This window comes from Euphorbia lathyris, chromosome 2 (assembly GCF_963576675.1).
Source record: "Euphorbia lathyris chromosome 2, ddEupLath1.1, whole genome shotgun sequence".
Classification (NCBI taxonomy): domain Eukaryota; kingdom Viridiplantae; phylum Streptophyta; class Magnoliopsida; order Malpighiales; family Euphorbiaceae; genus Euphorbia; species Euphorbia lathyris.
The window spans coordinates 83,644,412-83,655,678 of NC_088911.1; the positions used below are offsets into that span (position 1 = coordinate 83,644,412).

Here is an 11,267-nt window from a genome sequence, read left to right on the forward strand (position 1 = left end):
AATAAAATATATTTTTATATTATAAATATAATTTGGCTAGATTTCGATATCACCATTTTATTTTTAATAACTAAATCGATAACCAAACTACTCCATTTTCAAAAGCAAACTGAACCAAACTAAATAAATAACGGAACCAAACTACCATTTCTGTTCGGTTTCGATACGGTTACCGGTTATTGGTCAATTTTACTCGTCCCTAATTTGAGGCAAGTTAATTATAAGGCCAAATTGACCCTTGTTCACAATACTTTTTCAGTTTCTTGTGAAAAAATTAAGCAGGTTTCTAAAACCTAGAGAAGCCTTACCTTCTCACCCTCTCAATAGCATTATCCAAATGAATTCCCCCTCACATTCTCATGAGTCGTAACTACGTTTTGGGTAGCAGCAACTGAATGCTTGCTTGCAGTTTTGATTTGAAAATGAGATTAGTAATATAGAGCAAAATTATAAATATTAAAAGGATATGATATGGTATCCACAATTAAGAGTATCAGTTCATTATTTAATATTGGTAGGGATTGTCAGATCCATATTTGCTTCTCATACTGTAATGCTCAAATTTTGGATTACTATAATCCACAGGCTTCATATCGACGGGTTTTGGCTCCGCTGGACTTGCTCCAAAGACTACCTCTCCACTCTTATCTCGTTGCCGATGCCTTGTTTTCTCTTTATGGCTCTTGGACCTGCCAGTGGTAGGTACCTCACCAGATCCATAGAATTCTGCATATTCTTGTCGTTTTGAGGATCGATGCTTGCTTGATAATGAAGGATCCCTAAAACTGGCTGACTTCATCTTTGGTGGCTTCATTTCTGAGTAATTATCACTTGGATTAGGAGTATGGACCTTCCTAGTTTCGGATAAAGCAACAGGAACAGTCTGCCTCTGAGCCAATGGGGGTTCGACTTCATCTTCAGGCATCCTAAGGGAATCTTTCAGGGGTGTAAGGCCTTTCTTGGGTCCATTTGATCTGAACCATGCAGGAATGAAGTAGAGGAAAACACTAGCCAGTGCCTCAACTGCAAGTTTTGACAGATCAATTACAAGTTGTCCAAAAGTTGGCCACCTAGGCTCGTCTTTCATGTTCTCCATCATAGGAGTTGGTTTCTCCATACTTGGGTGCTCTTTGAAGTCACTCTCCGGATATAGTCGCTGCATTAGTGATAAGAAGTAAACTAAAACATATCATGAAAGAAAATCAAAAGTGATTGAAAAAGTATAACTTCATTGAGATAGAAGCGCATAAGAAAGTTTGAAGATTATTATAAATTTATAGCATTAGAACAGGCAATACCAAAATATTAACCAGTCTTCTTTCAGCAAAGATGAAGAATGCTCAATTAAAAAAAAAAAAAATCAGACACCTTGAAAGGAGAGGCTAAGTATATTGTTTTTTTATTAAGCATCTAAAATCTTCAAGTTATTTCTGTTTAATAAAGAGGTTAAAATAAGCATATTCCTAAGCAAGAGTTTTACTGCTCTTGAGAAGAATGAAGGTCCAAAAATCCCTGCTGAAGCATATGCATGTGATGTAAAAATCAGAAGTGAATTCCAAAATAAGTCATAAACATACCGTTCTTGAGAAGAAAGAAGGCCCAAATCCCTGCTGAAGCAAGCATGTAATGTATCCAGCCAAGACAGCACCAACAACCATAAGGAGATCTGCCAAAGGACCAAGAAACATGTTCATCAATCAGGAAATTCAAGACAGAAGTGAGAGAAGATAAATTCCATATCTGCATTTCTCATAAGTGTTCTTCTTATTTACCACCCCCAACTCTTTTTCCTCCGGTTTAAGACTGAATGGGTTCTCAATATGTAAATTGTTCAAGGGCTCAATCAAACAAAAACAATTGCTCAAGGACTCCCATCAAACAAAACTTATTGTTCAGGCTCAATCAAATAAAATAATTGTTCAAGAGCTTCATTAAACAAAATAAAAATATAAGGACCAGATAGAACAAATGTGACAATTTCAAGGGCTAAAAAATGTATTTAGCCAATGATCATTAGTAGCATTATCATTGAAAAAAGCAGAAAAGCAGTATGAGATATTTGAATTTTACAGACATGGTTTCTTGAATGTTGATACAAGCTCCTCTTAGTCACTAATAGCCCTCTACTTATGACAATATATGATGGCTGTGTTTTCCTTCAATGGTCATATTTATCACCTTCAACAAACCACTGGTTTATGGGACACATTATTCACACCCAGCAGGCTGAAACAGTATTGTATTTATGATATTCTAAGATTGATCTCTTCTTCAAAATGCTTTTGGAAGTGGTCATTTTACTTGACACCAAAATGTGAAATTTCTTATCTGATCCCTTTTTCTTTTATAAAGTAGTGCTTTCTTATCTCTTGCCTAAAAGTAAAGATTTAAACTAAAAGTACCATTGAATGTAGAAATGAATGACGCATTTAATAGCTGGAACTATCTCCCAACGAACATGTCCGTGAGCACACTCAGTGCTGAATCATGTACTCATGGAAATTATATGAAATAAAAGGTACTCTCTGTTCTGAAATATTGAAATGTGTGCAATAAACCTATGATCTAAATAGTGCAAGTTATTTGTTGCAAATGCTTATTAATCAAAGGGATAAGGTACCAAAATAGGCCAAGTATCAATTTAGGCTCCACATACAAAATAGTACCAATATAGACTTAATGTTTAAAAAATGGTATCAATTTACACATCCAGAACGGATTGGACACGTCATTCCTATCACTCCGGTAAGTTTTGATTTCTCCATACGGAGTAATATCAATGACGTGTCTCATTCCGTTATCGAGGCCTAAATTGGTACTTTTTTTACCTATATTGGTGCTATTTTGTAAGAGGATCCTAAATTGATACTTCCCAAAAACCATAGGCCTATTTTGGTACCATATCCCTTAATCAAATGATTGGTACCAAACCTGTAACAGTAATGGAACTGGACTGGTAATCACAATCTTCTTGGTTAAGAGAGATTTGTCGAAGAGCAGCATTTCCTCTATCAACAACTAATAGAGAGCAAGTAGAGTGAACATACACCACATCAAAATCAGTTGAGAACTTCGCATCCTCACTAGGTCCATCCCTGTAGCCAGCAACATTTGACTTTCCACCAGCAATGGTTGTCACACCTAAAACAATTTTCATTTTCAACAGTTTCTTTGGTATAAATAATGAACATCTTCAACGTTTGAAGTTCCAAAAGTGGTCATAAATTCTCCTAATGTCTTGTATGTCTAGCAGAAGCGACCTTACATGTGATATTTTGCACAGTCTTATGGGAGAAAGGGACTTATTAACAAAATAGATATACACAGCCTAGTTTCTGATACAAAAATCCATACCAGAATCTCCGATCTTTCTGATGGCAAGATTTAGCGTATCAGCAACATACACATTCCCTTTGTCATCCATAGTTACACCCTTTGGATGATTGAAACGAGCTTCATTTGATTTCCCATCCACATGGCCTGTATAACCCTGAAATGATCCAGCCACCAATCTTGCCCTACTGTCTGCAAGAATAGAAGTATCAATAATGATTCACATTGGGGGGGGAAAACCCACATAGCAGCAACTCCACTCAATAAATCCAAATCATTCTGCTACAATGATAAGAAAAGGCACCATAACTAGTGATTGGTGAGAATGCCATGTTTAAAGAGCTAGAAAAGTGGATTTTATTAGTCGTTCTAGAAGAAAAAAATTTCAAGCCGGTAATCTAGGTTTTGAATTTGGTGTAAATGCATGATGGCTTTTCATCTTTTCTTTATAAAATTCTTTTAATTTCCTTTCACTGAAAAAGAAGGAACAGATTGGCAACTGTACTTAAATCTACCATAGATTATTAATATCGTGGTACAAGCAAAGGATAGAACTCAACTCCGAGTCTCTTTCTGCTTGTAGTGTTAGGCAAAACCAAAGACAGTACAAGTGCATACCAACCTGGTTTTGTACCATCCAAAGACAGAGTAATTAAGCTTATATCAACTTGATTTATATTCCATACACATCATTTAGTTGTGCTTAGTTGAATGGACAAATTGACTGCTTTCTGGCTCCTGATGATTACAAATTAAGGAGCCATAATGTCAACAACTATTGGGATTTTCCACAATCTATTCTCGTCCAAAGACAGCCTAAAGTACTTTAACGGAAAGAACGAAAGCGGGGAAAGAAAATGCATACATTGGGATAATGGCGGAGTAATTTTAACAATGTTGCTTTTAACTTCATCAACAGCGTATAGTTCACCATCCTCAGAGACGCGGATTTTATAGGGAACCACTCCAATTTCATTCCCCTCCACAACAGTCTCAACTAAGTAGCCATCTTCAAACTGAAGATAATTCGCATCTGCTTAAAAACAACAAACCAAATGATTAAATATCAACACAAATGACAGATCAAATTAGTTGATAACCCACTTAACAAAAAGGAAACTCTTGAAAACAGAAGTGGCAGATCAAATTACCTGATTGAGGTGTCTTAGAGGAAGACCTAGCAGTCCATTTGAGAAGTGTAGACAAGTGCTTAATCAACGGCCCTGAGAGACACAACACAAATCTCTTTTCATTAGAGAAAGAGAAGTAAAAAAAGTCACACCATAAAAGCAACAAGATCATATCTGAAATCAGAAGATAAGCTCATAACCAATTAAGACAAAAAAGAAGAGACAAAAGTTTCAGGATCAAAGAATTGAGCACCATAAAGAAACAGCAGGTGGAAGTGAAGCAAGAGAGGAATAGAAAAATAGAGAGACCTGGTGGAGCAGCATAAGCTTGAAAAGCAAGCACAAGTAATAGTACAGAAGCAAAAGGGAGATGCGATCTTCTCATAGTTGTGAGAAACTGGTTTGGATTGGAACCAAACAAGTACCAGTTGCCGCTGGACTGGAAAAAGCACCCAGAGAGAGTAAAGGCTGCTTTAATATCTCTCACCCTTTCGCCTTTACCTCTATTCTTTTTAAAATTTTCTTTTTCTCTCCTTAAAAGTAAAGCAATACAAATTTTTTTTTTTCTTTTAATTAAAAAGGTTCTCTACCATAGTTCTTATTTAAGCCTTTGGTTGGGAGTTTTAAAGTTAACGGAGGTGAGAGTTAAAGAACGTAATGAAAATGAAAGGGAAGTGATGGAAATAGAAGTTAAAAATTAATTTAATCTCTAGAGACAAAAAAATTTAAAAAACTTTAGGTTATTCTCATTAACCCCCGATTTGGAGTTTAGAGTTTGGAGGTTAATGGAAGTAAACATTTAACTCACATTAACCTTCATCTACTCTTAAGAAACATCGGGACAATTACTAAACTAACCCCTTTTAGGGGATAGTTTACATTTGTAGCTTCTTTTAAAAAAAATTACAAAACCAACATATTTTAACAAATACTTCGAACTTTGCCCTCGTCATAAATGAATGAAATTCATCTCTCTAACACCCCGCTCTCTCTAACCTAACACTCCGCTCTCTCTCTCTAACTTATCGGTGTTTCATTGCGCGAATCCGACGATTTCCTCCGGCGAATCTCTCTAACTCCGAGTGGACATGGCGAGAACGCGAAGCACAGAGAACGAATCGGATGCAGAAGGAAGGACGAAAAATAGGGTAAATAACTTGATTTTACTTATGGGTTCTTGTATTGTATGTACATTTGTTGGGTTTGATAAGGAATCTTTCGTTTTGCTTACTTCTTCTGGTGTTAGGGTTCATCTGGGTTTGCAGTTGCCGATATCAACGTGATATCGACAAACCCTACATTCCTTGTTTATTTATTTTCTATTTTCGTGCATATATTTGTCGATATCAATCGATATCCTATTTGCAATTGATAAGTGTTTTTGTCGATATGTGTCAATATCACATAGATATCGACAACCTAATTGTCGATATCATATAGATATCGACAATTAGGTTCTCGATATCTATGTGATACCGACAACCTGATTGTCGATATCACATAGATATCGACAACCTACTTGTCGATATCTCTCTTATTTTAGCCTATGTTAGCTCATTTTAGCTTAGCTTCTTTATTAGCTTACTTGTATGTTAGCTTATGATATATCTACAATAAATTTCAACATGATCCTGGACAAAAGAGGAAGAGAGATGAGCATGTCTCTTCTTCCAAGAAAGCTAAGGAGGTGTTAGACGAGGTGCCGCGGCCTAATCTCCCGGGCGGACCGGGGGGTGGACAACCTCATGGCGACATAAGCGGTGATTGGCGCCGAAAGCAACCAATCGTGGAATCAAGCTGCTCGGCAGGACCGGAGCTCGGAGATATGGAAGAGTCGCCACCCACGAATGGGAAAATGAACACCGATCCCTTGCGGGAGACCGGTGTGGGTTCGGAAAACTTAGGTACGAGCCGAGAAGGCTAGCTCCTTTCCGAAGAAAGGCTACTAGGAACCCCGACATCGCCCGGTTATGAACCACCGGCCTCCTACTCAGCATGTTAGGCGATAACGGACTAATCGTATACTTCTTTAAGTTTAAAATTCATTTGAAACCCTTTTCTTTCTCTTTTTAGAAACCGTTTTGAGCATATATTATTGAAAAGCCATATTAGTAAAGAATCACCCATTTATGTTATACATACACAGAGAGGGGGGAGAAAGAAGTGATTTATTTACAACCGTATTTAAAAGTCATGTTGTATGTTTATTCTACATTAACTTATTTCCCCAAAAACGATGTTTATTACGTGGTTCGCACCTTAATCGCCGTTGGAACGATTTAGGTGCGTTTTAAAACCCCGTTTGATGAAGCTTACCCGAGTCGCCGTTGGAACGACTCGAGTAATTGAAAACGTTAAAGTAAAAGCCTTTTAATAAGAAAACGTGGTTAAACATACAAGTCAATTTTATTTTGTACAAATTCATTAAGAAAGCGATTCAAAATCTCCATTATTAACAAAGAAAACGATTTTGATTACAATGTTCGCTTAATCCGTCGTTGGAACGGACTAAGGTTTTAAAACGTGGTGTTTTGAAGACGATTTGAAATATCAACCAAAATGACTCTATTTATCTACATTAGAGATTTAAGAAAACTCATTAGCTTAAATAATTTAATTGAAAACTCTCTTTTTGTGACTTATTTTCCCCACTTATTTAATGGACTCTCTAACTATTATAATTACATCAATAAACACATTTAGGCCCAAAAATTAATTTTTCCAAGTGAAGCCCATTTGAAACATGGACTTATAAATGACCAAAAGAAATAAAGAAAATAATATAGATATATATTTACACATTTTAGCCCAAAAGACATAAAATAAGAGTAAAAGAAAATATACTATCTAATACATATATAAGAAAGAATAATGAAAATAATATATTTATACTTTAAACATAAGAAAATAGTGAATGAAATTCATAAATAGGAAAATAGCCTCTATCACTCAAAATAATTTTATTTAACAATAATTAAGATAACCCAAATATACCCCAAAACTATATATATATATACATAACTAATATAATCCTAATGTCAAAAAGACTATATGTTCATCCCCCAATATCTACTAATTATCTCCCAAAATGCCCAAGTAAATAACATTTAAAATAGAATTTAATGTAATTTAAATGAATAATAATAAAAAAGAAAGTAATATGTACATATACAAAAAATTAGAATAAAAATGGAATACCAATCTCCTAAAATAATTATATATGTTAAAGTTTTAAAACAATTTGAAAAGAATGTATTACATAATCATATATATATATACTAAGGATTAAAAGTCTATAAGTTAAGAAAAAGGGAATGAAATGGTATTTTTTACATTTTGACAGATTTACCGACGGAAAATCCGTCGGTAAACAGCATTTAGTGACAGAATTGGCAAATTACAGCAGCACTCCAATATTTTCCAGATTTATTCAAAAGCTTTAAATTAAATCTAATTCAATCGTTTTGGACTTCCGAACTACCAAATATGGATCATAGTCGAAAACGGAAGTTCCTAAAACGATGTTTTTATTTTAAAACGTTATTTGGAAACCTCTTTTAAATTAAAAACTTATAATTACAACATTTTCGATACCCGAACTACCTTTTTATCGGATCACGGTTCGTATTGGGATATCCAAAACGAGGTTTTTATTTTAAAACAAAACCGAATTTTATTTAACACGAAACGAAAATTAAATAAATACGTTAATTAAATAAAACGTGACAAAATAAATAAATAACTAAAGGAATAAAAACTATAGCATAAAAAAATAAATAGAAGGAGAGAATAAATTAAATAAAATAAAGAGTCTAGTCCTCGGATAATACCTTTAATTCGGTATTTGACAGTCGAAGCCGATTGATTCCACGAACCGCGAGTTCCCGTTTTTATGAAAAATTTAGTAAAAATTGAACTTAGGAAATTTAGAGATTTTCAATTTTAGGAAAAAAAAATGTTTTTTTTCCCAAAAAATCCACTTCCTCTCTCTAGAAAAATATCTAGTGTGAGAAAGCTCTCCCCCCAAAAAATCCTCCTCTTTCACCTTGGCATTCGTGCCCTTATATAGGGAAACGGATCCCGGAACAATGGGCGACGCCCAAAAAAAATTGGGCGTCGCCCATTGTGGTTGGGCGGCCGCCCAACAATATTGGGCGAGCGCCCAACCCTCGTCGGGCGTCCGCCCGACGCGTTGGGCGTTCGCCCGACGTGGTTGGGTGCCCGCCCGGCGACCCTTGGGGCGTGCCCCGCGCCGTCGGACGCGTGCACACCGTGGCCGCCGAGCGCGCGTTCCGCGCAGCTAGACGCTCGCACGTCGCGACCGCCGAACGCGCGCCCCGCGCTGCCAGGCACGTGTGCTCAACGGCCCACAAGGGCGCGCACCGCCAGCGGTCCTAGGCATTGCTCGGGCGTCGAGAGCGTGCCACTCGTGGTGCGTCCGACGGACGTCGCGCGCACGTCTCGAGCCGTCAAGCGGGCGTTCGACCATCGTCGTTCGCGTGCGGGATGCCGTTGTGTGCCCGCGCCGTGCCGTTAATTTTCCTCAGCTTATTATTCTTTATATATTTTTCAAAACTTCCGGAATCAATCGCTTCGACCGTCTTGTTTCAGGTTTTCGTCACAGGTCCTCCGACTCGGTGTCTACAGTTGCCCCTACTTTTCTATTTTGACAGTGATGTGTGTGGTTCGAAAACGTTTTTGCTAACGTAACACATGCAATGTAAAACATATAAAAGTAAAAGACACGTAACGAGTAGGAGGAAACATACCTGACCTTTGCGCTGCGCGCTCCGGCGTTGCTCTCTGACTGCACCAGACTCTGCTTCGGGCTGCACCCTAGTTCACGACCGCGGGGATAATGGCTAAATAGCTACCCTAGTTTACGACCGCGGGGATAATGGCTAAACAGCTACCCTATTTCAAGATTGCGGGGATAATGGCTAAATAGCTACCCTGATTTACGACTGCTGGGATAATGGCTAAACAGCTACCCTATTTCAAGATCGCGGGGATAATGGCTAAAAAGCTACCCTATTTCAAGATCGCGGGGATGATGGCTAAACAGCTACCCTATTTCAAGATTGCGGGGATAGTGGCTAAACAGCTACCCCATTTCAAGATCGCGGGGATAATGGCTAAACAGCTACCCCATTTCAAGATCGCGGGGATAGTGGCTAAACAGCTACCCCATTTCAAGATTGCGGGGATAATGGCTAAACAGCTACCCTATTTCAAGATTGCGGGGATAATGGCTAAACAGCTACCCCATTTCAAGATCGCGGGGATAATGGCTAAACAGCTACCCCATTTCAAGATCGCGGGGATAATGGCTAAATAGCTACCCTGATTTACGACTGCTGGGATAATGGCTAAACAGCTACCCTATTTCAAGATCGCGGGGATAATGGCTAAACAGCTACCCCATTTCAAGATCGCGGGGATAGTGGATAAACAGCTACCCTATTTCAAGATTGCGGGGATAATGGCTAAACAGCTACCCCATTTCAAGATCGCGGGGATAATGGCTAAACAGCTACCCTAGTCTACGATCTTAGGTAAATATGGCTCAAAAGCAACTCCGATCTGCGACCATGAGTCAGATGGCTCAAAAGCAACTCCGATCTGCGACCGTGAGTCAGATGGCTCAAAAGCAACTCCGATCTGCGACCGTGAGTCAAATGGCTCAAAAGCAACTCCGGTCTGCGACCGTGAGTCAGATGGCTCAAAAGCAACTCCGGTCTGCGACCGTGAGTCAGATGGCTCAAAAGCAACTCCGGTCTGCGACCGTGAGTCAGATGGCTCAAAAGCAACTCCGGTCTGCGACCGTGAGTCAAATGGCTCAAAAGCAACTCCGATCTGCGACCGTGAGTCAGATGGCTCAAAGGCAACTCCGGTCTGCGACCGAGAGTCAAATGGCTCAAAAGCAACTACGGTCTGCGACCGTGAGTCAAATGGCTAAAAAGCAACTTCGGTCTGCGACCGTGAGTCAAATGGCAAAAAAGCGGGTTCTGTTTCTGGATTTTCTTACCACACTGCTGTCTGTATTTTCTCACTGGAGCTATCATCTCGATGATTCGATGGGCACACGTCTGAGTCCGAAATGAAATAGACTACTGATTGTTTTTCTGTTGACTGTCGTCTGTATTTTGACTGGTATCACTGTTCTGTAAAAATTAGCTGTTGTCTGGAATTGATGTTTTGACAATGTTAGTCACTGTCTGGGAGAAATGCAGGCTGAAACGGACTGCAAATCGGAGGTCTGTGCACCTGGTAATTAATTATTTACTTTTTACCTTTATGTCAAATCGTACTTTTTTCACTATTTACGGGAATGTCATTCCCTTTTCCTATATAAAGTGGTGGGGTTTCATTTCAACCCCACACCTTCTCTCTCCTCTTTCTCTCACTAGACTTCAATTTGGATTATTCTCGGGATGGATTTAGACGAATGGGATGGCACCCGAGGCATGGACGAGGTTTATGTAAACCTGGATAGAGTGGATACCTTCCACGACCCTACAACACACTTGAGCAGGACACGCTGCAACGAGGTAAGTGGTTTCTCACTTTTATTTGATTTGAACTCTAGGATTTAGCACTCCTATACGAACATGATTTGCATGCTAACTCTTAGACTACCTTAGAGGACCTTAGCTAGAAAACGTGAATTCCTTTATTTACACGTAACACCTGTTTGTTTTTGTAAGAATGCGCGCTATATGCATGTGAATAGTACACTACGAATTTATGCATGTTGACAGTAAAAACGATGTGAATAGTAAAAACGTGAATAGTGCACGTGAA

The 11,267-nt window shown here is 38.4% G+C and overlaps 1 protein-coding gene across 1 annotated transcript; it reads right to left on the minus strand.

The window, feature by feature from the left end:
- Nucleotides 1-437: 437 nt before the first annotated feature.
- Nucleotides 438-4,973, minus strand: LOC136218760 (uncharacterized). Its single transcript, XM_066005847.1, has 7 exons — nucleotides 4,773-4,973; nucleotides 4,485-4,556; nucleotides 4,199-4,366; nucleotides 3,355-3,525; nucleotides 2,932-3,141; nucleotides 1,578-1,666; nucleotides 438-1,156 (listed from the first exon to the last, which is right to left on the minus strand). Exons 1-7 carry the CDS (start codon nucleotides 4,846-4,848, stop codon nucleotides 506-508), a joined length of 1,437 nt encoding a protein of 478 aa, XP_065861919.1. The 5' UTR covers nucleotides 4,849-4,973; the 3' UTR covers nucleotides 438-505.
- Nucleotides 4,974-11,267: the final 6,294 nt, after the last annotated feature.

What these genes read in the sequence shown, in the direction of transcription:
- LOC136218760 (XM_066005847.1), bottom strand. Translation starts at nt 4,848, where the DNA reads ATGAGAAGATCGCATCTCCCTTTTGCTTCTGTACTATTACTTGTGCTT. An exon ending in CTCTAAGACACCTCAATCAG is followed by an intron (nt 4,367 to 4,484) that starts GTAATTTGATCT and finishes GTTTTTAAGCAG; the next exon opens with ATGCGAATTATCTTCAGTTT. An exon ending in TACTCCGCCATTATCCCAAT is followed by an intron (nt 3,526 to 4,198) that starts GTATGCATTTTC and finishes CTATTCTTGCAG; the next exon opens with ACAGTAGGGCAAGATTGGTG.